Below are 27,833 nucleotides of genomic sequence, written 5' to 3'. Positions count from 1 at the left end.
GGAGGCTGAATCAAGAAGACGCTTTAATCAGATTTATCGGACAGATCTGGATCACCAAATAAATAGATTTATCAAAACAGAATAAAACAAGAAACCAGGGATAAATACATGTACCAAAACAACCTGAAAATCCCCCAAAGCTATTTCCAGACAGGGGGAGGGTGATGCTGCTGCACGCCCTCCTCCCCACGCTGCAGAAATGGTCCTGTTCGCCCTTTGGGAGATGCCCCTCCTGTGAATACAGCCCAGTAGATATTATGTAGGATATATATAAATATATAGCATAATAACATGCTTAGTAGCGACCTTAGTGCAGTGCTCGGGGTCTCAGACCCTGTCAGCAGGTGGGTCCTCCCAAAAACTACATCATCAAGTGACCTGCAAAGAAAGGAAAAGAATCCTCCCAGCTGAAACAGAGGAGAAAAGTCCCAAGATTTTTCAACAAATGCCCTTTGGAGGGTATTCGGCCAAAGAAACCCTTTGCAGATCACAGGGGCTCCAAGAAAAGAAATAAGGATGATTTTTCTCTCCTTGCAGGTCATCTTTATGCCAGCGGTTAGTAAAAAGCACGGTCACGTTCTGCTTTACTGCTAGCTCCTGATGCTCTTCAGAAATGCCGGGGTGTCAGGGATGTATCCCACCTCTTCACATCACACCAGGTCTCACACCTCCGCCGTCTTTCCCTCCTCCCTCTGCACACCCAACACCTTCGGTAGCAGGAGACGACGGCCGGCCTCTTGCACTCTCCCACTGGAGAGAGGCACCTCCACAGCTGTGGCTTCAACGCGGTTCAATTTGGTTCATTTGCTGGAGTTTCTGTAATTTACACTAGTGTATCCTTTATTGCTGTGCCAGTCTATTTAATAATGCAACTTTTTTTTCATATATATGTGTATGTGTGTATGTGTGTGTCTGTGTAGATAAATCAATAGCTAGGTTAAAGTTTTTTTCTTTACAAGTTCTTTGTTTCTTTCTCTGGGCTCTCTGTCATCCTCAGCTCTGATGTCTGGGCTCGGAAGATGTTCCAGTGACCTGGATGAGCAGAGACAGACACTCATTAGCAACAACCCTTGGAGCAGGAAAACACAATTTACCCCACGCATAGCAACCTCTGCACTGGAGGACCCACAAAGACCATGCTGGGAGAGAGGTCTACCCGCAACACTGGCCATGGCCAGAGCAGCTTATCAGTGGTCCCATAATCCAGTCCTAGACTTTGCCATCCTGCAATTAAAATGGTATGTGAGATCAAGAGGGGCCCTATATACCTCTTGCAATGCAATTAGCAGCACAATCAACAGCATTTCCAATGCTTTCCCTGGAAACCACTCGCACGCTCTTAAAAGAAAAGGACCTCAGTCTGAAACAGGGATAAATCCCCCTCTCTGCCTCCTCAAAGGATGCTTTAACATGAGCGCTTAGGGCCATGTCCTCCCCGGCGTGTCTGGGATTCGTGCTGACTGCCTGCCTCTCAGGGGGAAGAAGCATTTTTCTTGTCCTCTGACTCATCATCAGAATGCCAAAATTCACGTTTCGCGGGCTGTGGGCAGGTATGCTTCTCTCCTCTCTTCTGTCAGCCCCGTTTCTTTGGGGTGGGTTGCTCAAAACCCCCACATTTATACCCATTTTTCTGCTGCTGCCCCAGCCTTGGCTCTTCATGCAGGGCTGTGCAACCACCTACGGTAGGGGAAGATCCTGCTGCAGGAGGAGAAGAAACCCCCCTAGAACCCCCCCACAGCCTCACCGGTGAGCTGCAGACTCCCTGCAAAGCCAATGCACTGGAGGGAACTGGGCAATACCCCAAAAATGGGCACAAAGCTCCCCAACCCCTCTCCTTGCCCCCCCCAAACCACCATCATCCCCGTATGTGCAGGAGGTGGCTGGAGCTACATTCCCTCTAGGTGGTCACTTCCCCCATAATCCCAGCAAGGATTATGCAGCCCTAATGTCGTTATCCCCGGGGGGGGGCATATTTTCTGGCTGAATTAATCTCCTGTTGTGAAGAAATCACCGGCCAATGCTTTCCTAGAACTTGCGGCAACGGCAGAGGGATGGTTTCACAACAGGGTTATTTGTCAGGGGAAACTGAGGCAAGAAGAAGGGGGCATGTGCCAGAGACCCCATCAGGGTGCGAAGCCCAGCTGGGGAGCAGGGACTCAAAAATCCCCCAGGGTTTGGTCAAGAGATGTTGTCTCGAACGGACTGGAGGTGAAAACAAATCTCCACCCTCCCCGGGGCACTGGATGTGCTGGTATGCACTGGGCAGCAGAGCTGTTCCCGGCTGACCCGATGACCCGTGGGTGCTGGACAATACGGGAATGGCTCCGATCCGAACCTAACCCATTAAACTCTAACCCAGCCCAGGCGAAGAGGCAGCCAGGGGGAAATAGCACGGCAGTTTCACTCCGCACAGGCACTCTCGGCATGTGCACTGGCATTCCTGCTTTTTGTAACATTTACGCACATCCAAGAACATTAAGAATGATTTTTAAAAATATTTCAAGAGTTTATTTTTTTCAAATCCCTTGCATCATTTTTTTTTCCCCTGCAATGCCAGATGGATTAAATATAAAAATCAAACAGTTTTACGGGCTTTGGAGAGACAAAGCCTTTGGATTTCACAAGCGTGCATCCACTTTTAGAAAGCTGGCTGCCCTTTCTGATACCATAAAGTGAAAATGTGACTGCTAACCAGGAGTGTTGCATATGCGTGTGAAGACAGGTCAGCCCCAAGCTGGCTATGTTTGCACAAGCCTTCTCCCTGCGGTTGGCTCCCCACACCGTGCTGGGATTTATGCAGCAAAACATGGGGTTGTTTCGGACAGGGTCTGCCAGCGGAGCGGGGAAAAGGGATTTTTCTCTCCCTACCTTCGTTCGTCCTGGTGATCAGCCTGAAGTTCTGCGCTTCTTGCTTGAATTCCTGTTTGCTGATCTTCTTGGTCTGTATCAGATGAAATATCCCTGCAGAGGGAAACACAGGGCATCAGACTCTGCGACGCTCAATTTAAGGCTCAGGCAGGTTTGGATGCACACCTCTGTCCCCTCCCGGGATGCAAAAGGGACACTGCCTGCGCGGGATGCCCCAGGGTTCTGGTTCAATGCAGGGCCTGCTGCCGCAGCCTGGTGGGAGTTTGGGAGTGAATCCAGGGCTGGCCAAGGACCAGGAGAAATCTCATTTGAAAACTGCTTGCTAAATCAGAACACGGCAGGGACAACTCCACGAGGCAGGTGAAAGCAATAAGATTTTGTTGCTCCGAAAAGCATCTCACATTGGAGGAGGTCTGATCTCCCCTAAAACCATAAAAGAAATAAAGGTGAGACCGACGGGATCTTGGGATCCCCGTCCTCTCTGCTGACTCTCGACCACCTATCTTCCCCGACCGCAGAGGCCCCTCCATCCTCAGATGTTTTCCTTTCCTGGAAGCAGCCGTGGACCAAAGTTTTCCATCTCTCTGCCCCCAGCCCTGACACTCCTCCAGGACAGGAAAAACCATGAATGACCTCAGCAAAGATTGGTATTTCTGCCTGTGCCAGCACCATCCCGTTAGTGGAGGTGCCTGACTCAGACATTTGACCCAAGAAAACCAGAACCTGCATTTAGCAACGGAAGCGACCTTTCTGTGGGATTAGGGGTTAGAATATTCATGTTTGCCTGTGAAGCATGACAAACCAGGCAGGTATGCCTGGCATAGCCTTCCCCACCTCTCAGCCAGGCTCCCTGTGCATCCAGCCTCTCGCTGTCGGCAGATGTGAGAGGCAACGTGGTCCCCCTTATTTGGTTAAGAGACCTTCCCTGATTCCCAGCAGCAATTACACATAAAAAGAGTATGTAACGAATGGGAACCGGCTAGCAATCCATATAAACGAGATGTTATGGACTGTGGAAAATTAATACAGGAAGTCAAAGACATCCGGAGAAATATGTGGATATTTGGACTATTAATAAGTCCTTTAAGTGGGTCAGGAAAAGAAGTCCTACCAGTAACAAAAGAAGATACTGGATGGAGATAATAAAACTGTTAATGACGCAAGAAAGGCACAAGTGTTCAATAAATCCTTCTGGTCTATACTTAGAAAGGAGCAGGAGGGTGTGCTTATAGTCCCCGTGGCTGATGAAGCACTTTCCAGTACATTAGTAACCAAGAGGATATTTTAAACAAGAGCTACAAGAGATAAACATCTTTTAATCAACCGACCTAGATAATGTTCACCCAAGAGCCCTCGGAGAGCTGGCTGAGACCTTTGGCCCCCCGGATGGTCGTTTCTGACAGATGCCAGGAGCTGGGAAGCAGCGGAGGAATGCCGACGATGCTCCAGCACGCACAAGGAGAGCACGAGGCAGCGCAGATAAGAATAGCCCATTGCGCCTGCCATCCGCCAAACAGGCATTACAGGATGGAGCTGGTAAAAGGTGATGCCATTTCCCAGCAAGCAGATCCTGTCCAACAGACAGGAGCGTTCTTTGCAAAGTTTAGGATGAGATGGAGGGAAGGTGGTGAGGCTGTTGGGCACCTATCACCTTCCTTGGTGCTTTTAAAGGAGCTTATAAGAAAGATGGGGACAGACTTTTTGGTAGGGCCTGTAGCGATAGGACAAGGGGTAATGGTTTTAAACTGAAAGAGGGGAGATTCAGACTAGATGTAAGGAAGACATTTTTTACGCTGAGAGTGGTGAAACCCTGGCCCAGGTTGCCCAGAGAGGTGGTCGATGCCCCATCCCTGGAAACATTCAAGGTCAGGTTGGACGGGGCTCTGAGCAACCTGGTCTGGTTGAAGATGTCCCTGCTCATGGCAGGGGGGTTGGACTAGATGGCCTTGAAAGGTCCCTTCCAACCCAAACCGATCTGTGATTCTATGCTTTAAGCACTGCCTCAGGACCAAAAACCAAGCAGAGTCCAGTAGAGCACAAGGAACGAATTAAGGACCAGCCCCATCTCCAAGGGAGCAAATCATCTTTCCTAATTTTGGAGAGACAAGGGAGAGACAGGTTCTTCCACAGTGCCACTCTACCCATCCTAAAATGGGAGGACAGGACACACCTTCACTGCTTCTCTCTGCCGACTTCGTGGGGAACCAACGTGACTCTTTAAATGTGGTACTTAATGCTGGGTTGGGGAGTGAAGTGAGACTAATTCAAGAAACTGGTCTCAGGACCTCCTAAGTCATCTCCAAAACAAAGCCTCGGCAGGTGGATGGAGATGGGAGCATGGGTGTATGAGACCCATCCCAGCAGGACACAAACTTTGACCAGAGCCCTGTACCCTGTTTGGGGATCTGGACTTCAAGAAAGGCAGAGAGAGAGTCCAGAGCAGAGCTACGGGAAGGACCAGAAATTTCTAACATCAAGGAAAGACTGAAAAAAAATCAAATGCTTAAACTGTGTAAGAGAGGACAGTGGCAGAGGCTGATGGCTTCTTCAGGTGCATCAGAGGAAAGGAGTCTGCTCTTCACTTCTGTGGTGGAAAGCATGAGAAGGCATGAGCTTGAGCTGCAGGGAGGTTGCACATTGGGAAAAGTATTCCCTTAAGAAGGAGTTTGTGGCTCTAGAAGAGATTACATGTGCCGTAGAGTCTCCATGGCAGAAGATCCAAGCACATGCCAGAAGAGCGTGAGGATGGCTGGTCTGGATCCCACAGGTCCCCTCCAGCCCAGGTGTGAGGGTACACCAGTGTGGTGAAACACTGGGGATTGCTGAAGGTCCCAGAGTTGCAGATTTTCAGGATAGAAAGGAGTATTTTTGTTAATTTCTAACCAACAGCCTGGCAGGGTAAACGTGGGAAAGAGGTCCGTGGGGGGACCATGCCTCCAGAACAGCCCAGGCCTCCAGCGAGGCAGGGTGAAGGGCAGGAGTTTGAAGGACAGACCCTTCAAGCTGTGCTGATCCTGCCTGCTCCTTTGTTTTCCTCACTCCCCACGACAATTCCCGCTCTAAAACACCGGAAAGTCACTTTTCAAAACTCCTGAGGTGTTCAGACCCCTAAAAACATGGGGAAGCCCCCACTGCAACTCATGTGGGGGCTGGTCGTGCACCACCAGCAAGCTGGGTAAAGCTTTCGGCTGGGTGTTGGCACCGGTTTCTCCTCCCGACTCCTGCCTCGTGGAGGAAACTGTCCCGGCACAGAAATAGATGAGGCCACGTAGGTATCATAAGCCCATACAAAGGCAGATGGACAGGCTCCAGGCGCGACTTGCAGCCTCTTTTCTCCACACACGCTGCTCTGTTGGTGGAGTGATGGACCATGGAGAGGTGGAATCCATATGTGACTGAGCTCATGCTCTTTCCCAATAGTAACACTTCGCTCTGCCAAGCAAAAGAGCTGTGTTGGCCTCGGGGACAAGGGCCTCCCCTGTCCTTGGCTGGCAGGGCTCGGGAGCTCCGTGCAGACGCGAAGCTTTTGGCCTCAGAAGGTGGCAAGAAGGTTTGGGTGGCGACCTCTGCCAAGGAGCGAGGAGAGGAAACGGTGGGGCCCAGACAGTGCAGGCTCAGAGCTGTCCTCCAGCTACAAGGTGCCATTGTGAAGGAGGCTTTGCCGAGGCGGGGGGGAGGACGGGGAGAGGGGCACCATGGAGGATGGAGGATGGCAGGGGGAGGATGGAAACATGGTGGCAGCCAGGGCTCCGTCTCTGGACTTGATTTCTCCGGCTACTATCCACGTGTGCCCACCCTCGGTGGCTGGGAAGAGCCAGCTCCAGGAGGGCTGAAGTCTCCTTAGAGAGTGAGGTGAGACGGAAACTTATCCAGAAGACCAGAATATCTGCCCACACGTGTCCGGAAGACACCCAGCTACAGGGGCTGAGGGTCACTGTATCCGTAGGTGGGGTGCGACCAACCTCAAGTGCTCAAGGCACAAGTTTTTGCCAGAGGTAGAGTATGTCCGATGGAGACTTGGGGTTGGGGCACTGCAACGCTTTCCCGGGCCCAAGAGAAACAACACAAATATCTACTGGACCAAGTGCCCCTAGCAGAGATATGCTCCTCTGGTCCATAAGAATGTTGCACAGCTAAAGGTATGGGGAGAGAGCAAGACGCTGGTGTCATTTGACAGGGTATTTGAGATTCTTTGACCTCTGGAGGACACACCAACAGGAGCATCCAAATCCACCCATCCAAAAAGTGAACTGGGGGCAATTCATTCCCCTCTGTGTGCATCTTTGCAGCAGCTCTGCAAGCTTTGCTCGCAGTGATGGATGGAGTGGGGGGGGAAGAGCAAAAGCAAAAATATGGAGTGACCAGAACAAGTTTTGGGTTGTATTCCATGTGCATTTGGCATGGAAGCGGATAGGTTTGGAGGAGCAGCCCCATGGCCCTTGCCTTGTTTGCCCACGTGCTGTGCCTCTGGATGGTGTTGCAGCTTGTGGTGGGGTACACTGAGGCCAAAAGTGGTTTCCAGCCCCTGGTCTGCACGCAACTGCAGCAAAAGAGTGTGAAAGGGGGGAGTGAGAAAAGCCAACCTGCTGTCAGCAGGTTTCGACTCATTACACAAGGTCTGGAGCACCACTAGAAAAGCCTGAAAAACTGAACAAAGCTTGGAAAGCACCAGTTTTCCACACACACCTCCTCCGTTGCTGGCTGGTTTCGTTACAGTACTCACCTTTAATGAGCTTCCAGTTGTAGATTTCCACCTCTTCCGCAGGCTCCTTCTCGATCGCGATCGTCCTGAGGATCTCCTTGGAGGTCTCCGAGCTCGGCGGCACAAACATGTACACTAGGACGCGGTTGGGGTTCTTGCCACACCGGGTGGTGACTATTTCATCGGTGGGTTTGACCCTGGTTTCTGGGCAAAAACAAGAACAGAGTTCATTAAATAGGGGCAGGAAGGAGCTTGGGGGAGCCACCTCAGCACCCAGGTCAAGGGAAAGGCATCTTGTTGGGTTTGATGTGGCACAGCTGCATCTCTGAATGGGACCTTGTCTCCCAGGCTCCGATTCCCAGCGCCGAGATCAGCAGCAAAGGGAGATGTTGATAAGGGATCTGTGGACCTGCTCATCCCCGTATTTTCCATTCCCCTTGATTTTGGCAGCATCTATACCAGCGGGGACGGGGAAAGGGGATTTTCTCCACCTGGATCCCCCGTACCTGCTGCAGGGACCTTGCTGCCATCATCACTGCAAAGCCCAGGCTGGATGCTGAGCTTCCCATCTCGCTCCCATTGCCATCCCGGAGGAGCAATGTCAGCGAAGCGAAAAGATGAGCCCACAGCACGGGAGCCAGCGCCGTGGCTGGGCTGCCTGGGCAGTGCGCCCGGCTCAGCCCCGCGGGTGGGCTCAGTCCCAGCCCAAGACTTTTCCCAGTATGGGGTGCAACGGCGGGGACACCCACACCAGGAGCACCGGGGGGGACCCTACGTGACTTTTGCAACATCCTTGGTAAAGGACAGCTGCTAATTTTTTAATTTCTTTTAATGTATCTGGAGTAATTAAGAATCCCCCATGGTTTTGGAAGGAGATTTATTGCCTTTGGTTGTGGTCCTTGGAACGCAGAGGAGCCCAGCTCTGCTGAATTTAGCCTTGTTCTCCCAGTCATTTTGGATGCTGAAGCTTTTTACACTACTCGAAAGAAAGTTTGGCTATAAATAGACGCGTGGGGTTTATTTTAGTAGGACAGTTATTTTAGGCCTGATTCTGCTCTCCCTTGTGCTTTCTGGGGCGGTCCTGAGCTACTCTTCTTAGGGAGGGGATGGAAATCCCAATTTAAAGGGATGCAAAGCAGGGCTTTTTCAGCAACGGGAAGACAAGTGTTCAGCTCTGCAGGCTCAGCGTGACACGAAGGGGACGACCACAGCCCACCACCCTCATCATGGGGTCTGGGTACAAGAAAACCTCCGTCCCAGACCATTAAACTTCACCCACTCCAGGGCTGCTCTTTGCATCGATCGAGGAAGCCCCACCTTCACGACGGGGAAGGAACCACCCGTCCTCGCAGGTACGACAGGTATTTAGCAACCTTGGAGCTTCATGCTGGAGCCACTCCATGGCCAAGAGCGTTGGGGAGGAGGAGCAGGGACCCAGGGGTCCTGGCCACTAGCTCTGCCCCCAGCAGCCGCGACGGTCTCCCATCTGACCAATGCATCGCAGCAATTCCCCTTTGATCGGGATCCCTTTTGCAAATAGAAATCACTCAGCATTTCTCTCCAAGCTACTGGGCACAAAGAAGGAAAGAGGAGGACAGTCGTGGAAACTGCCTGGAAAAAGAAGATGGGCGAAACCTCTGTGCAGTGAAGCAAAGGACAAGCGTGTAACTTGGCTGAGCAATGTGTATGTGTGTGTGATTGCTATCTACGAGTACTGGAAAGCGAGAAGAAAAACATTTTGGCTGGGTCAGAGTGTTTAACTGGAAATAAATGAAGGCTGAACAGCAGACGAGAGATCCCAGCAGAGAAAGTTGTAGACTTTAAATCAGAAAGACCCACTATAATGGGAATGCAAGACTGAAAGGGCTCTGCTCAGTCATCACATCCCATTCCCACCAGGCACCACGTCATAAATCCTGCTCATAAACATATCAGAAACCTTATTAAAACAAGCTGAGCTTCTGCCCTTCGTTCCCCGGGGAGGCCATCCCAGAACCTCCCTGCTCAGAGGCTGGAAAACCTTGAAAATCCCAGCTGAAATTATTTTGCAGCCTGTTTGCCCCCATTCTTAAATGCAACAATGTCCCTTGCTTGTTCTCCCTGGTGAGACCCCTCCACAAAACCACCTTGGAGATGCACATCTGAGAAGATCACCCAGAAACTGCTGCATCTGCAGTCAGGCTCAGAGACCCTCAGGTATCTTTAGTCTCTCTAGGAAAGCAGTGGGTGGTCCATCATCTAAACATCTACTGCTGAATGACAGTACAGAGAGGTATAACCTAGAAAACATTCTCCAGTGGGAACAGAAGAGCTCATGCCCTGCCACATCTCTGCCAGGTCTGTGGTTTAAGGTAAACAGCTTTCTAAAGACCAAGAAGCAGCTGAGAGATCCAAAACCCATTGAACCTGAAAAAAAAGGTCCTCTCCACCATGTCCCAGCCCCAGCCCAGTCCTACCTGTCCCACCCCAATACTTGTGTGCCTAACCCTCCCCTTCCAGGGATGGGGACCTCAACTCAAATTCAAACAAACCATGAGTCCCACAGATAACCCTGCACACAGAAAGTGTCCTCCTAATTTCAAAACTACATTTCAGCTGCCACAATTCAACCCTATGATTTCTTGTCCCAGCTGGAGGTCTGGAGAATAGACCATGCCCTCTCCCCAGAAAGCACCTTCTATCTGTCTGAAGACTCTTAGCATGGCCCTTCTTGGGCATCTTTCTCCAACCCACCCAACAGATGCAACCTTTGGGGATCGGTGCAGCTTCCTCACCTCGGGTCAGTCCTGCTGCCCTCCAAGACAGGCCAACTCTTACATCAGTGCTTGCCCTGCTGAACTCACCTGGTGTGAATTCAGGTCACCAGCGACGTGAGCCCCTACACATCTGTCTGCCTGGGGCTTTAAATCAAGGCTAAAGGAAGGAACTGGAAGGCAGCTGCAGGAGCAGGTGGGATCCTACCTACCTGGACATATTTTACAGCATTTCCCATCTACTTTCTCTGGATAGTCACACGGATACTCCTTGGGGCACGTGATCTTCTGGCAGTCCTGGACACCATCCCTGCAAGTGCAGAGGATGCAGGGCAGGAGGCCGTAGAGCCGGAAGACAGGGTGCCACACTTCCCCGTGGGAGTAGGTCTTCCCGTTGTAAACACAAGCTGGAGGAGAGAGAGAAAAGAGTTGCTGGTGGAAATAAATCCTCCTCCTGTTTCTAGACCCAAGGTTTGGTGGAGCTCAGGACATTTCACCACCTCAGAAACGGGTGGCCCTGCTGTCTTGAGGAGCATGGTCCTCTGGCAGCACTTCTGGCAGCGGCGGACACTGGGATCTTGCAGCCACCCCACCCGGGAGGTGCCATGGGGCAGGGGGACCAGGCTCCAGGAGATGGAGGCTGCTGGGGTCAACCACCCTGGTGGAGGCAACTGGTAAGTGTGGGCAGGACCTCACCTGCCTCCAAGCCTCTGCAAGCCCAGGGTCTCTCCAAGGCTGTCACAGGCGTGAAGCACAGTGAAGAGTGCCACCTGCTGACTCCTCCATGAAAATTTTTGGAGGTCCCAAAATTTCCTCCAGGGCTTCATCTCCAAGGACTGGAAAGAGCCCTTCTGGAGACACAGTGGTGGGAGAGCCCACAAGAGGAGAAGGGACCTGTCTTTTCCTCTTTGGCTCCATGGGATTGCCTGCTCATCTCACTTTCCTACTCTCTCCTCCAGAAGGAAGACCACAGCAGTGGAACAGACCCAGCACGTGGTGGGTAGGTGCAAGGAGGAACATCCTGTACCTCTGCGGCACTGTCCTGGAAGGACCACGTGGAGTCCCAGATCTCCAAAACACCCCAAGGACCAATCTCCTTCCAACCCTTTTTGGAAAGTGATAGGTTCATGCAGCCATGGGGCTGTGGGCCACCAGAGCTGAGATAGCTGGGTGAGGCTGGCTGTGGAAGAGAGGGAGGTGGGACTTGGTGGTGGAAAACTGCCGCTGAAACAGATTCCCTGGAGAATTCATAGTCCTGGAGAAGTCACCTTAGGCCACCTACAGACTGCCTGGCCCTTCCATCCCTTACCTTTCTTGTGCTTCTCTTTCAAGACGATCTTCACAGTCGTGCCACCTCCTCCCTTGGGTTTAAAGCTCCTGGGAATGAACTCCAGGGAAGAACTGAGAACAGTGGACATGGTGGCTCCGGGTGTCTTCCTGCCCATTGCTTCCCCCAAGCACTGGTCTTGCGAGTGCCTCTGTGAGCAGTCAGAGAAAAGAAGGAGACTCAGACCCAGGCAGTTGGGTTGTTCTCACTCCAAAGCATGCTGGAAAAAGCCATGCAGCGTCCTGCACACCTTCCATCAGGAGTGGAAGGTCCAGAGGACACAGGGATGAGCAATGACCCAGGAGCCATCTCGGTGCCTGCCACCGCCTAAGGGACCCTGAGCACCTTGATGTCCGCCCTATGCTGCAAGCGGGTCACCCTCATTGGGGCAGCACCCTTCTCGTCTCACGCTCAACCCAATGCCCTCAGGTGAGGTCCTACAGCACTAACACAGGCAGGCAAATGGGCTGGTCTTTTCTAGATGCCAGCTGGGAAACTGAGGACCAGCATCCGTGCAACCCAACCAGGATCAGAGAGGTAAGGACAGGCTGTATCCTGCCCTCTCACCTGGCTGGCAGCAGGAGGGTTGGTGTGGGACTGCCAGCCAGCAGGACTGAAATCCCTGGAAGAGCCTGGGCTTCCAAGAGCAAACCGCCGGACAAGACATGCAGCACAAAGGGTCCCCTTGTGTCTATTTTGGAGGTTTTATAGGTGGTGGAGGTGTGATGCTGGCGTTTCACCCAGCAGTATGGAAAAGGGCAGGGCCAGGAGCTGTAAGTGACCTAATCCCACAGACCTGGCATGGGCTGCCCAGCTCTGAAATGTCACCGTGAATCAACCCTCAGCAGCCAAGGAGTCACTTTTTCCTTGCTGGGGCTGCCGATAAAAACAGCCTGGGGAAAGCATGCTGGTGGCCAGCTCCAGCGCTGGCTGCTCTGTGGGAGCTGCGGCTGGGAGGCAGGACACCTTTGAGCCCAGGGTGGAGAGGAGACACCATCTCCTGAAGCAAAAGCCCCCAAAGAGAGATTTGGACCATCTGACCCTATGGATAAGGGTCACATCTGGCTGTCGGTCACCTCTGAGTCTCCTCTGTCCATGTTCCTCAGCTGTTTTAACCTACTGGCCAACCTCAGCCAGGTTGGCCAACAGGGAGGAGAAGTACCCAGGATTTCCAGTTCCCACACATCTTTTGGTCTTCCAGAGACTTCAGAGAAGCATCAGAGGAAGAGGACAGGAGTATTTCCCTGGTGGTCTGAGGTCTCAGCCTATGCTGATAGCCCTCACCTAAAGTCAACTCCCAGACACAATTCATCTGCAAACCAGGTGTCTGTGGTTCTGCTATCCAAGGAACTGCCTGCCTTCCTAGAGCTGCTGTGGGTCATTGCTTTGTAGAAGACTATGGCCAAGGGCAAATGGCTTTCTTTGAGCTCTTTAATGGGGCTGTGCTAGAAGTAATAATCTAAGTTTTAAAATGCAAACATCACGTACAACACCTCTGTTTAACTGCAGGGGTTCCTCTTCTGTGGACTTCTCATATGAGCCATCTGCAAGGAAAAAATATTGTCCTGTGAAATGCTGCAGGGCTGAATGAGGATCTGCTCTCTGGGAACCAGATGACTAAAAGCAGCTTTCTTCAGGGTGCTGGCCCACCTGCGAGGTCTGGAGAGAGAAGAGCTTCAAATATGCAATTCACATCACCCAAAGCCAGTTGGGGTCATACCCCAAAATGCCTTTTATCCCCACTGACTATTAACAAGAGCTCGTCTCCAAGGAAGACATGGCTTTGCAGACTTCTGAAGTTAGGTGGCATGAAAACAGCTCAGAGGTAGAGTATGAGATGATTGGGATGATCTGGCATTAAAAACAAATCCAAAGACATTTTTCACCCAGTCAGTGACATGCCCCACGTGCACCAAAGAAAACTAGGAGAGAGGAACACAAATTGCAGAAGGGGAGAGTTTGGAGGAGGCACCTGGAGAAGGTCATTATGTGACCTGACAAGGAGACCCCCATGGCTTTCCAGCTTCATAAATATTTCTCATATTAAAGAGTCATTTTATGCTGTGACTTCATTGTCAGCAAGGTGTGAACCTGCCTATTCGCTCTTGAGTCTGTCTCATCTGGAGACATGGAGTTTGATTCTCTCCTCACCCTCCCAGGTGTGAGTCAGGGGAAACAGCAGAAAATTCAAGAGTTTCTCCCCTGCGGAGAGTTGTAGGAGTGAAACTCAGCCATGCCGTACTGGAGTGGAGGCGGGGGGGGGTTGTCCCTGACTGTCCTGGAAACTTCCCTGGAACAACAGTAGCATGCACCATCTTTACATGGTCCATACAACCATCTCCATCCTGGTGGGTGAGTGGTCTGGAGGACTTTGCCCTCCATGCAGGTCACATCTCTTGCATGATGCACCAGCGGCAGGGCAAATGCTCAGCTCTGGCCAGCATATGTGCTGCAGGGAGGCAGGACACAACTAGGTGTGGGAGGGAAAGCATGCAAGTAAAAAGCTGAGCCCTCATCTTTTGTTTCCTGGTGCAACCAAGAGATAGCAAGTGGCCTGATTTACAGCACAGGCTTCCAAAATCCTGCTAAAGTGGCCTGAAATGGCTCCTGCCATCTGATGGCAACCAGTTGAGGTCTCCCACCACTCGCTAAGGAGCAGCTCCTGGGCCCCTCATTACCTTTGCAGACCTGGCAGCAGGAATCCGGCACGGCTAGGGGAGAGGAGCACAACAGTTCTGGACAGGTCACCAAGCCGCAGTAAATCTGGCCTTCCTAGGAGGGCAGGAGGAAAAAAAAAGCATTGTCAGCATTATAAAGATCTGGACAGGGCTGTATGTCCCCTGTATTGGGGCGCCAGCACTTCAAATTGCAGATCTAGCATAAATCAAAAGCCCCCCCCCAACAGTCCATCCTCGGATATCACCAATCATCTAGCAACTGATGAAAACCTAAAATCTGGTCCTGCCACTCTCTTCACCCTGCAGGGTACAGGACGGTGAGCGGTGTCCTCCCCTGGCATGGCTGGTCCACTGATTGCCAGTCCACATGCTTATGAGTGGAGTGGTCTTCCCCAAAAAGGGGGAGGCAGTGCCTTCCTCTCAGGCATCGTTCATGCTAGTGGATCTGAAACAGCTGCCACACACCTGCATAACACCCACCAGTTCAAAGTGGCACAAGAACCTTTTCTCTGACATGTCCCAGGACAAGGACCTGGAGGGGAGAGGTGGAAAGGGGAAGCGTGATGCTGAACCCAGACCCGGGTCCACGCCACAGCTCTGCCTTCCCTCTGTCTTGGGTTATTCACTAACACCAGAGCCAAGCCCACAAAGACATTGGGTCAAGAGCTGTGGATGGACCTTCAGATGTAGACCTTCTTCCACTGACTTGGTGGTTAGTTTGGAAAACATCATTGCTGTAGTGATTCAAGCTGAAAACCACAGGCCAAGGCCAGCTTTGACTTCAGTGCATCCCAGTCAATGGATTTGCACCTGTTTGCTGCAGGGCTAAGGATGTTCAGCAGCCCAACAGCAGCCAGACCTCAACAGCAAGGTCCTCTTCTCCAGGCAGCAAGTTTCTCTGGGGTATCCCCAAGCTCTCAGTCAACTGAAACCAAGAGGTTAGCCAAGGACATCCTTAGAAAACCAAACCACCGCAGCTTCTTCCACCATCAGGAAGCCAAGCCGCTGTGCAGGGGACGTGAAGAGGAGGAAAAAAGTTTGGTAAATGAGAGGAGCTGGTGGAGGTTGCTGCAAACCAAACCCTGCTCTCCACTTCAGGGACCTCCATGGGGTTCAGACCTGCAGGGAGCAGGGTTTGGCCATCCAGCCTCTTCCTTCTTTCTCCTCTGACCGGCAGCTTATGGCAAAGACCTGCCTCAGGCGGGAAAGAGCAAATGTCATAAAAAGCAGGACTTATCCCGGAGGCTCTGGTCTCAGGGCAGTTTTCAAAGAGGTTTAGACCAGCTGTTCACGCAGCTGTTCTAGCAGCTGACATCAGACACAGCCCGGCGAGACCCCGCCACTGCAAGGCTCCACAGCCATCCTTTTATTTTCCCTTTTGTATCCAAGGCATTATCCTGCCGAATAAACAGAGCCTGAGCGAAAGCCAGTGCCTCCGAAAGGAACACAGAGCTCCGCAGGCTCCTGGGGATGGTGGCAGATGGGGTGGGAAAGCAGGGCCAGGTGGGCACATACACTCAGATTTGAGGGCTCCTGCCTGGCGTTTGTCCCCAGCCTGGTGGCCTGGCACCTACTTGGGCTCCATAACAGAGGAACCAGCCTCAAAAGCTGTATAATTTCTACATCTAAGCTATTCCTCTTGCCACCTAGCTCCAAGCCACCTAGCTCTAAGGCTTGCACAAGCACCAAAGGCTCAGAGCAGCTCTCCTGGTATCATGGATACTTTATTATCAAGCATCAGCTGATGGTAACCACCATGTGTGTGCTCCTGGCAGGAGAGAGGGAGGCGGTTTGGGCTCTCTCACCCCTTTTTCTTTCCAGGCCAAGCTTAGTCCAATTATTTGCTGTAAGCAAAGCACAGACCAGTGGAGCCTGGTCCCATCCAAGGGCTCTGTACGATGGGCGGTGAAAGCCACGTCTGCGACCCTCTTCTTTTTTATGGCAGAGGCTGTAGCTGGTATAAGCAGTTCCCCACAGCGTCCAAGTCCAGCATTGGAAATTTAAATCCCCCTTCCTCGCTCCCTCTCAAGGAGGAGGAGCGGCTCCATTTATCTCCCAACACTCAGCTCCTGGCACGCACGGGCCCACTCCATGCACCTTCCCCATTGCTGCTGGCCAGGCTGCCTCACGCATCCCCAGCAGGGTCAGGACTTGTTTTTTGATGGTTTTTCGCAGAATCTCAGCCTGTGGGAGGGGGCTGGGTGAAGCGGACCCAAGCCCTGTCTCAGGGCATTGCTGGAAGCTCACGGAGAAAGAACATCCCTCCAGTGCTGGCAGTCCATCACGGGGATGCACGCTGAGGACCACACAGCATCCTGGCCACTGTCACAGCCCTCAGGTGGGGCAATCAGGACCATCAAGGAAGACGGGCATGCAATGGTCCTGGAAAGGTCATTGCAACTCAGCATAAAAGGCAGATGCTTCTTGCAAATGTTTTTTGTAGACAGCCTGGAAAGCACATGCACAGCCTTTCTCCAGGGCACACCTCTGCACACAACAGCCCAGAGGGCTGGTGAACACCCTGCAGGAGTTTCCAGATGAGACCAGCTCCTGGTGCTCAAGCACATCTCAGCCTTGGGTTCAGCTTCCATTTAAATCCAAGCAAGGGGGATGAAGATGGCTAGATGCCTGCCCATTGGCATCTCTGACTGCCAGGCTCCACTGGCCCGTCTCTCTGCTGTCATCTCCTGGCTGCATCAGGGGGTGAGCTCCAGCCATGCAGGGCAGGAGCTGGCTGCTGGAGGCACCTTGAGACCCAGGCACCCAGCAGCAGTTGGGAGCCACCAAATCCTTTCTGGAGCTCAACTCAATCTCCCCAGCTCAACACCAGGCTCGACATGCCAAGAACTTCTGAAGCCCAGGAGCTGGCACCTCGCATCCGTGTTGCCTTGCAGGCACACAGCTCCTCCAGGTTCCCCTGGCTGCAAACCCCATCTGCTTTGCAGCAAGCACAAATGCAGAAAAGCTCCCGGTTGTCCTCGCTGCTGGCCATCTGCCATACGATGCCTCAGTGGGGCAGACGGGATAGCTGGATGCTGTGGGAACAGCCCCAGAGCACTGGTCCTCGCAGCAGGCAAATGCACCCACTGGTGTGCTAAACGGGGACAGAGCTGTCCCCCTGCCCACCCCAAGGAGCCCCAGGTGTGTCCACCCAGAACTGCCCTGTGGGCTCTCCAGTGAATAACCCACCCTTGGAGCAGCTTGTTCGTGCTGTTCCTATTGGGGAGGAGATGCAGGTGAGTGCTTTGTGCTCTGACCCCAGGGCCCAGCGGACTTTTGCAGCACACCCTGCTCGGGGTCGAGGCCAGAAAGTGCATTTGGGCAGAGGGAGAAGCACTCAGCTCTGCGGTGGTCCTTAGTCGCTGGGCAGGGAGGACCCAGCATCATTTCAGCAGAAGTTCAGTCTCCTGCACTGATAACCTGATCCTGACGATAAACCATCCCACCACGGGCTGGTACCACCCAATGGTCCTCATGAGGTTTTTGATCTGGTGGGACACTGTTGGGGTGCAGGAGCAGACCCCGAGCCCTCCCCACCTCCCATGGGCTCGCAGGTAGCTTACGGAGCAGCTGCACTGCACACACTGGTTCGGCTGGCGGCTGGGAAAGAGCTCGCTGGTGGTGAACATCTCGCCTTGCTGGTAAGTCGTCCCATTGTACTGGCAGGACTTGACGGGTGCCCGGAGGCCAGAAGGGGAATGTGGCTCTGGAAAAGAAGATGAGAAAGCAGCAGGGTGAGAGCCAGCCCCTACCCGGCTCCCATGTAGTGTGGGCGCTCACGATATTCCCCATCAGTCTGACCCGAAAGGATAAGGAGCTCTTTACACACCACAGTTACCATGAAAAAGTGGCCAGGGCATTGCGTGACCCATGGGGATTTTTGTACCCAAAAGCTTTTGGAGAATGGGGCTTCCCTGACCATGCTGAATTCATCATAGAGGTAAAACCTGGAAGTCTGACCTCCTGGGGTTTTGTCCCACGCCGTGCCAGAGTGGTGGCAAAGCTAGTCAAAAACCACATGCGATTTAGGAAATTAGAAAAAAAGGTTTAGCCCTTTTGATCTGACTCCAACTGATGTTGGAGGTCATCACATTCAGGGGAAGGGAAAAATCAAGAATTTTGTTAAAAATCTTCAAAATTTTTTTTTCCTGTATCCAACACATTTTGCTGGTAAATGATCTGAATAAAGTGCCGGCTTCTGGTTTGTCACTGAACTGTGAACTGACATTTTGTCCCTACAAGGCTCTTGGGATGGGGTGGAGTTGGAGAAAGTGGTCTGGTAGAGAGCCCTTTTCCATCAAAATGACATTTTTTGGGTGGGAAAAAGCAACACGAGCAGCCTGAGCTGCCGTTGCTGCCGTGACTCTGTGAGCAGGGCCAGACCCAGCATCGCTGCACTGCCCCAGGCGTGAGCATTCAAGTGACTGCAGTTGAGGTACGCCCAGCAGGACCACGGCCACCTTGTCAACCCTTCCAACGAGATGTCCACCTACCGAGACACCGCGGGCAGCACTGCTGGGGGTCTGTGACGGGGCTGGCACACTGCAGAGCCGGGCACTGGATCCGGTAGCACCTGATGTTGGCGTTCTGGGGAGAGACAGAAAGACGGTTCGTTCAGCTACACATTCACCCCTGCAAGAGGAGGAAGATGTTGGATGATGGCCCCATTATCACAAAAGATTGTGCTGGTGTAGCTCGCCCAGCCAAGGATATCTCCATCCCCAGCTCAAACCCAGCCAGCTCATGGTCTCATCTCTCATCATCAAAGACCACCCATGGTCCCACAGCAGCCCTGAGCCACCTCCACCCACAGCCCACCAACGCTACCGAGACAGCTCCCTCACAAGGTCAACCCAACACCCTCAGCGGGACGGGGGCCTTTTTCAAAAGGAAAGCGATTAATCCAACTTTCCTACGGGACTGGAAAGGGCTTCTCTGGTTAAATTAGACACCAGAACCAATCTGCTTAAAAGCTGCCAAAGCGATGCCCCAATGCAGCAGCCACCTCCGGTGGCACCTCACAGGAGACGTGCCTCGGCGCAGCTGCAGCGGATGCAGTACATCAGCCCCTGCGGCTCCAGGTAGGGGTGCCAGCTCTCGCCCGGGCTGTACTTCTTGCCGTTGAAGTCGCAGAACATATCCGGCCCTGAAAGTCAACCAGGAGAAGCTGTCAGAGAAGGGGATGGTCCTTGGGAGAGCCATCCTTCCTCCATGATGAGAAGAGCAAGGACAGCTCGGTGCCTTCATGCTCTTTCCCATGAGCTGCATCCCATCCACCAAACCCCAGACGGAATACATTCCCCAAAAGCCTTTTTTTTGGCTATGATTTGTTTTTTTAGGCTGGAACCCATCTGACCCAAACAGCAACTCCTCTGAGTAAGCTGGACTCCCTCTGCAAGAAAGGAACAGAATGGATGTTTTTGAGGCAAAAATTAGAGTTGTCACTCTAAAATAGGTCAGTAGAAGTGCTCACTGGAAGATGGACAGGTGATTTCAGGGTGATGCTATGAGACTGAATTTCCCCCAAGGAAACTGGAAGGGCTGGGAGTGGTGGGGGAGATAGGTAGGAGAACCTGAATTTAGGAGACTCTTACCCAAAAACAAGAACAAGAAAAAAAAGACATTTGGGGGTAGAAACACATTCTGAAGGAAAATCTTTTGCTCCCCCTAAGAGCTTCAGCTCATTCTGTCAAGGATCCCTGGACAAGCACTATCATATGCGGCCAGCCCGGCATCAGGCCTAAGGAGCAGGACTGTGCTGGCTTGCCCCATCCCACCAGGCTCAGATCCTTGGCTTTACCGGGCTTGACATGGCACTGGTCTGGCTAGAGTGGGTTGAACCACGTTTTTCAATTATGGGGCTGTCCACGGGGACAGCAAGTCCACCTCGTCCACTTTTTGCCCCAAAAAGCATAAAACTGTGTATTTTTCTCTTCCTCCTTGATCCTATCATCCTGAGAAGAACCAGTTTCTAGGTATGCTCCTAAACTGGAGGTGTCTGTCCCAGAAACGATCCAGCCCTGCCTACAGTGGCATGGATTTAACCTTGCCGTGGCACAGGGAGAGGGATGAGATGGTGCCCAACACAACTGGTGAAAGAGATCCCCTTCGGAGATCTCCTGTCTCCCCGGATTTTAGCAAGTTCCCCCTCCATCTCCAAGCCCTTGGTTACACACCAACCCTTTGGCAGGATGAGCCCAGCCTGCAGCAGGACCTGTGGGACAAACGGTGGCCATAATCACCACCAAAAACCACAGGGCTTTGGCCAGAAAGCCCAGTTCAGTCATCCTTAATGTTCACATCAGAAAGCATCATCTGGTCCTGCAGGACTGAGCTGTGATCCTGGTTGGACCTGCAGGAACCTGGACCCCATAACTCCCACTGCAGCCCGGCGGCTGCTCCTGCTCTCCCGTGGCATGTCCCCAAGCCCCGACCAGGCACAGGGATGCACCAGGGCTTAAGCTCTTTCATGAATAAGTACACGCCTGCCCACATGTGTTACTAGTGGTTTCAGTGCTTAAAGCCCCACTAAAAACTGAAGGTGATTTAAAAGGTTATGTCATCGAGGGGATTTGAGGTAGTTTGGGCGATTACGTTGCTCAAAGGCAGCGGAGACATTTACACTCCCTGAAGCATTTATGGGTCTTTTAAAACCTTGCAGTGCCCTGGGGATGCGGGGAGAGGGGAGAGAGCTGTTTTCCAAGGCATGGTGCCCAGCTCCCACCACCCCGCCGTGTGAAGTCGGGCAAGCTAGCGGGTGCTGACCCCACTACGCTGCTGGAAGGACTCCTCAATGAATAGCAGAGGGTCCCCAAAACAAGCTCAGTGGCATTCACCACCTCAACGATGCTAAAAGCCATCCCATGCTCCACTCTGTCACCTGGGGCAAAGCAGTAGTTTAGAGAGCCCAGCCGGCGTTGTCCCACCTTGCCGAAGCTGGAGATGCCACCTGTGTAATGTGTTTCTCCCACCAACCAGGCAAAACTCATACAAATTCACTGTGGTGGGCTGCCATCCTTGCTCCAGCTCCTGACCATCCTCAGGATGAACCCCAGTGACGCTCTACCACGGCCAGACCCTGTGGCCATTAGGAAGGGCAGCCCTGTGGGTCTGTCATGATCCTTATGGGTCCCTTCCAACTCAAGCCCTATGGGTCTGCCAGCAGCCCTGAGCTCATCGTTGAGCTGATGGCTTCAAGCACATGATTCTCCAACTTGTACCTTCAAAGGAGGTGGCTACCTGCTGTCCAGAGCACCTGGCCCAAGCACAGCAGTGTGGGGCCAGCATTGCATCTACAGAGGTGGAGATCTGCAATAATTTTGGGGTGGATGCTATCAGAGGGACAGGCAGAGGCATCTTCCTTCCTTTTCCCTACTCAGGTCTTTACATCATCCCCATAGCTTGCTCCAAACCTCTTGACAAGTCAGCAAAGCCATATTCCTGGCCATGCATGACATGAGCTTACAGCAAACCACGCAAGAATAGGGAGCATGTGGCTGGAAACTGCAGAAACCCAGAAGAGAGTGAAAAAAAAATCCACAAAACTAAAAAAAAAAATAATCGTCAATTTGCAAAAGGGTGAGAAAATGACTTCATTTTTCCCTGCTTGCAGCATCTTCATGAATTACGCTGAGGGTGAAGAAATCAAGTTGCCTTCATGTGACGCGGCCCTGCTCAGCTTGCAGGCTCCCATGCCAGTTGGCTGCTTCGTTCAAACATTTAATCACAAGTGGAGCCCTGGTTTGGGTCCAGCCCTCGAAAGCAGCCTGATTCATGTCTGCAAAGGGCCTGCTGGTAAAATTAAAGCCGACTGGCAGCGCTGGGCAGCAGCAGACACTTGTCCGCATCTCAGTAGCACTATGCCGCGTATTTGGCAAGAGGCGACGGCTTATTTGGTTAAAAGCAAGCTGGGGATGGATGGAAGGACGAGGCTTAAAAACTGGAGGCTCTGGATCATTTTTTCCCATGCCAGGCTAATAATTTCATTTTCAGAGGTCAAACTTTGGATATCTTCCCAATTCTCTTGGAGTGAAAAGCCATTTGTGGCAGTAAATTGCTCCCGTGCCGTTCAGTCTCCTTATTTATTGCGTCTTCGGCAACAGCATGCTCACAAAAGTCACGTTGTTTTACTTCTCATTTTCCAGAGAGGGCTCCTGAGCTGCGGAGCATTTTCAAGGCTTCAGTACCAAAAACCCAGATGAAGCCATCACCTTGTTTTCACTCCTGAGGACCATGCCATCCCTGGACAGGAGAAGACAGCGGGCCAGCCTGGTCCATGCCACCTTGGAGACACAACCAGAGGTTGCAGATTGCAAGCCAGAGGCTCCACACTTGGAGGTGGCCCTATGGGACCTGGAAGCAGGAGCAGAGGTGGAAAGAGGCAAGTTCCCCATTGCAAACACCTCCAAGAACAGGTCCCATCTAACCGGTTTCTTCTCAAATACAAGAAGTCCCTGAAACAAGACCCTCCTCTTCCAAGTACCATTATGTGTTGTATGAACCAGAAAAAACAACTGAAAGCCATGGAAATGATTCCTCTGCCACCCAGCAGCAAGTCCTGTGGCCTCATGCCCAGAGGAAGGGTGGGAGATGCTGCAGAGAGCAGCTCCTCCACGTGGGAGCTGCTCTGCCTTGCCCACCCCAAAGGGCTCTGCTGGGGACATCATGGAGGAGGAAGGTTTCTTCCTGCCTCCCCCTCCAACAGCCATTTTCTGCCACGGCTCCAGTGTTTTCTTGGGTGAGGACCACCTGGTTACATCCAAATCATTGAATACCCCAGGCCAGGGTCTGGGGCCAGTGGCCTGGCCCTGCTCATGTCCATACCCACCTGCTGGAACCCCCTTGGCCCAGCTGTCCCCAGGCATTTGGCAAAGCCCAAGTTGGCACCAGCCAACACCACGTTGGGGAGTGCACCTGCAGCAAGGGTCTGGACACCCCTGGTCAATGCTTGAGGCTGTGCCCAGGCTCTGGTTTACTTTGATTATCATTAATTGTCATTATCATTAATTGCATCCTGGACGGCAAGGAGGGTATGTAATACGAGATGGAAAGTACGATGGGGAGGGCAAAGCAAGAGAGGGCTCTTACCAAGAAAAGAGTGATCTCCGGCCATGGCAGGGACAAGAAGAAGCAATCAGCTTGGAGCAAAGCCTGGAAGATTTAGGATAGGTATTGCAGGAAGCTTTCCAGCTACCAGGAGATTGAAACCCCAGAAGAGGCTGTCGTGGAAGCTCTGAGACACTCTATGAATCCGCTGGAGCAGCATGTTCACAAGATCCTCTAGAGACACCAATCGAGGGCGACAAACTGAATGGCATGGAGAAACCCATCCTGCGCTGCATTCAGTGACTGCTGATGTCTCCCTCACACCATCAGAATGGCCCGAATGCCTCTTTAGGATGTATCTCAACAGCTTCATACATCAGCCACCAATGAGATGCCATCCCACGTCTTCATGACCTGCTCTAGATCCAGTGAGAGACCACAAAATGAGGGGAGACGAGCAAGACCCCACAGAGTCCTTGTTGAACCATCAAACTGGCCGATGTTGGTCTGACCACCCCCAACATCTCTTGGCCTTGGATGCAGACAAGTCCCCTTGGGCCAGCATGTCCATGAGATGTGTACCTTGAAGCTCTCCCACCCACTAGCACAGCCCATTTGAGCTAGTTCCTTGCATCCCTCCACATTCGCAGCAGACAAGGATGTCCCCATGGGTTTCCCAACGTGGTGTGACTCGTCCCACTGCCTGGGCACTTTGACCATGGCTGAACCAGGGGCCAAAACAGGTCAGATGGTCTCCTGCACCGATCCCAAGCATGGCAGCAGGAATCAAGGTGAGCTATTAAACTTGCACGCGTGATGGCTACTGAAAGACCATGTCCTGCTGCCAATTCGTCCTTTGGCTCAGGCTGAGCCGTGCTCACTGCACCTCCCTCTGGATACGGGGACTGATGCTCAACAAAGTCAAGCCACATACACACCTGCAAGACCCTGCCCCTACAGCCCCCACTCCCACATCAGGGTTTCCCAGACCCAAGGGTCATTATGGGTTATGGTTGGTTTTAAACTGGTTTTACATCACTGCTCCATCAGCCCGGGGAACGGCTGCCATTCGCACACCCATTACCCAGCCGGGTCTCCGGACGTAGGGAATCACCACGCATCAGTCCTGACTTACACTGGAGCTCCTCCATGCTACAGGACACTGAGGAGTCCCCAGAGGTGAGTCCCTGCTGCAGGTAAAACCTTGACTCGTGGCTACAGAGGGGCTAACGCACCCATGAGACCCCAAAGCGTGGAAAGCCCTGTGCCTCAGTTTCCCTAGCAGGGGCTTTCACTCCAGGTACCAAACTGGCTCCAACAAGGATGCTACCAAAACATCCCGCCGGTCTTGCCCCACTTCTCTCTCATTTTGTCTCATGGCACAGGGGTTTCTCCCACCTCTATGTCCCCGGGCGATCCCCCCACAGCTCTCTCCCAAGCAAGGCACATCTGAACCAGGCTCCCAGCCCCGACAGCTTTTTCGGAGGTCACGCACCTGCCAGCCAGCACTGCGCCTGGCGTGCAGGGGTGTGTTTATGCAAACCAGTTTGCAAGTTTTAAGAGCGGCCATAAATAAAGTGTAAAAAGCACTGTCTGGTACAGAAAGTCCAGGCACTCCTATGACAGCCCTGTATTTATGAAGGGCTTAAAATGCAACTTAGCTGAGAAGGGGCTGGTTAAAACACACTGGGCCCTTGACATGTGGCATCCTAACGACTCCGCTCATGTTCAGAGCGCTTCCCACGCACTCGCCTCACTCAGTCCTGGGCTGGGAATTTCTTCTCAGGACTTTGGGAGCCTTGAAAACTCTGCAGCTCTGCAAATGCAGCCTCATGAAGCATCCCTGAGCTCCCCAGGGTGGAGGAGCCAAGTCCTACACCCAGAGCATCCGATGGGCTCTGCAAACAGCAGACAGGGCCCCTTTTTCCCCCATTCCTTCCCAAGGGGATGCATGGTTGTCTAAAGCGGAGCATGCAGCCCTCTCCTCTCCCTTACCATGGCTGCTGGTAGGATTTATTTTTCATCCTGGTCCTTTCCATCTTGGACTGCTTAGTCCCTCATCATGATGGATCTGAACTTGTAGGACAGATGGATCCCAGGAACCCCTTTTTCTCCAGGAACCACATTGAAAAGAAATGAAACAGCAACTTCCAAGCTCCTGGGGAAAACCACTGTCCCGCACTCTCCAGAGATGCTGGTGTTTAAATGCCTCCAGCCAAAACATCATTGCGTTCAACTATTGCCGCTGAATTACTCATAGTGGATGGACTGCAGCACATTCGGCCCAGTAACCTGTGCCTCTGATATTGTTTCAGCTGAGTGTAAATCCCCTAAAATAGCCTGTTTCTGTGGGCAAATTCTTCTTTTCTGACTTGCCTTCGAGCCCGAGTGTTTCTGCTTCTCACCTATTTTTAGACACGACACTGTAGGTCTCTTGGCTGATGAGCCTGCTCATAACTAATTTATTCCTGTCTTCATTCTCCCTGAGCGCTTGGCCACGAGAAAAATGTGAGGCAGTGAGCTGCAGAGGTGGATGGTGGAGAAAAGTCCACAATTTGATGAGGATCTTGTCACCAAGATCCCCCCTGCCCTTGACCACAGGGGACCTGGAGCCCCAGCCAAGCCCCCCACACTGCAGGATGCACCCGGCAGCACAGTCAAAGCGATGCGGAGCTGGCAGGGGATCCTGGACCTCCCTGTTCCAATCCTGTCCCTATCCCACAGTCCCCAGCCCTTCAACACCATTATAAATCCTGCAAATGGACCCTAGTGCTTCCTCCCAAAGCAGACAAACCCCTACTGCCCCTACTCATCATGGTTTATGCCCAATTTAGGGGCTCTGCTACCATCAGCAGGCACCTCCGAAGAGCAAGCACCTCACCTAGCATCTGTTTCACCTTCTGGAGATGTCTCCATCCTCCTCCTAACCCAGGTATGACAGTTAATGCAGCCCTGGCAGAGGCAGGGAGTCAGACCCACATCCCTCGCACAAGAAACGGATGCTGTGGTCTGAGCTCAGCGGCTTTCGATGAGCGCAGGGGAGGGCAAGTAGCCAAACTCACCTGGATTTTGCTCTCCAAGGCTCTGCACAGCCCCATCCATCCGCCTGCCTTTTCCCCCCCCCAGCACACCCAACCGCCGGGACAAGCAATCCAGTGCTCACATTTTGGGTCAGCGCTCCGGGAGGACGATTATTTGCCGAGTGCCTAATGCACTGCTGGCAGTGGGCAAGTCGTAAATCACCCTAATGCAGCCACCGACAGACTCTGCTGGGATTTCGGGACACTAAAGGGGAGAATAAATGTGGGGACATGACGGGTCCTGCTCTGGTTTGCTCGGTGCTCAGGTGGCTTTGCGATATTGTAGGGGTGCCCAGCACCCGCTGGTGGGGTCCCAGTGCTTTGCCCAAGCCAAACCCACCTCCTGGCCCCAATTAACACCTCCAGCACCCTCCAAGCTGCTAAACAGCCCTGGCCAAGTCCTTCAAGCCTTTTTTGTAGCAAGCAAGTGCTGAGCCTCCCTTCCCTTCCCCATCCCAAATCTTATCGGCCAGCTGGGAGCAGGAGCAAGGAGAGAACAAGGGATGGATATGGAGATGGACCCCGGAGGGACGTGGAGAAAAGCCCCAAACCGCCCATGTCCCCATCCACCCTCGGAGGGGAGATGCACAGGGAAGGGCTGTAATTCGCCCCCACCCCTGCCCTGCACGATTTCTAGCCCACGGGAGGGGGGGTCCCAAACCTTCAGCACGTCCCTGCCAGCCCACGACACCCCACAGCAGCGGTGCGCTCGGCGCTGTACGTCCCCACGAAACAGCCGGGGACAGCAGCAGGTGGAGGGGGACACGGCCCCGTCCCCAGGAGGGCAGGATTGTCGCGGTAGGATGGGGGACCTGGCGTGCTGCGTGGCTTGGAACATCCTGGCCACGGAGGACACCGGCACCTGCCCCGGCGAGGAGCCTCCCCGTGTCCCTAGCCATGCCGGCAACCCCCCCCCCCACACACACACACACCCCCCCCGCAAATTTTGGGGGGACCCCGGCGATGGGGAAACTGAGGCACGGAGCGCAGGCGGGAGGGGAGCAAGGGAAGCGGGGGACGGGACTTACGAGCCCGGGCTCGGCTCTCGGAGGCGAAGAGGAGCAGCAGGCACCGGAGGAGGAAGGCGAGGGGACCCGCCCCGGGAAGCATCGCAGCCCGGCGGTCGGCGTCCGGGGGGCTTCGGTCCCGGTGCCCGGCGGTGCCGCTGCCCGACGTCCCGGTGCTGGTCCCGGTGCGGTGGCCGGTGATGTCTCGGTGCCGGGGTTGGGGGCGGGAGGGGGGGGGGTGTCTTCGCTCCCGCTGCCGGTGCCCAGCGGTGCCGCGGTCTCGGTCCCGGTGTGGGATGCCTCGGGGACGGGGACGGTGCCCGGGGGGTGCCGGTGCCCGGGGGGTGCCCGGGGGTGCCCGGGGGTGCCGCGG

The 27,833-nt window shown here is 53.3% G+C and overlaps 1 protein-coding gene across 1 annotated transcript; it reads right to left on the bottom strand.

The window, feature by feature from the left end:
- Nucleotides 1-10: 10 nt before the first annotated feature.
- Nucleotides 11-27,833, bottom strand: CHRDL2 (chordin like 2). Its single transcript, XM_075050473.1, has 11 exons — nucleotides 27,482-27,833; nucleotides 19,362-19,474; nucleotides 18,822-18,915; nucleotides 17,892-18,034; nucleotides 14,329-14,422; nucleotides 13,139-13,194; nucleotides 11,633-11,801; nucleotides 10,536-10,730; nucleotides 7,592-7,774; nucleotides 2,869-2,961; nucleotides 11-1,032 (listed from the first exon to the last, which is right to left on the bottom strand). Exons 1-11 carry the CDS (start codon nucleotides 27,561-27,563, stop codon nucleotides 953-955), a joined length of 1,302 nt encoding a protein of 433 aa, XP_074906574.1. The 5' UTR covers nucleotides 27,564-27,833; the 3' UTR covers nucleotides 11-952.

Source organism: Buteo buteo, chromosome 18 (assembly GCF_964188355.1).
Source record: "Buteo buteo chromosome 18, bButBut1.hap1.1, whole genome shotgun sequence".
NCBI lineage: Eukaryota > Metazoa > Chordata > Aves > Accipitriformes > Accipitridae > Buteo > Buteo buteo.
The sequence above is the reverse complement of the archived record's forward strand: the minus strand, read 5'-3'. Positions and strand labels throughout refer to the sequence as shown.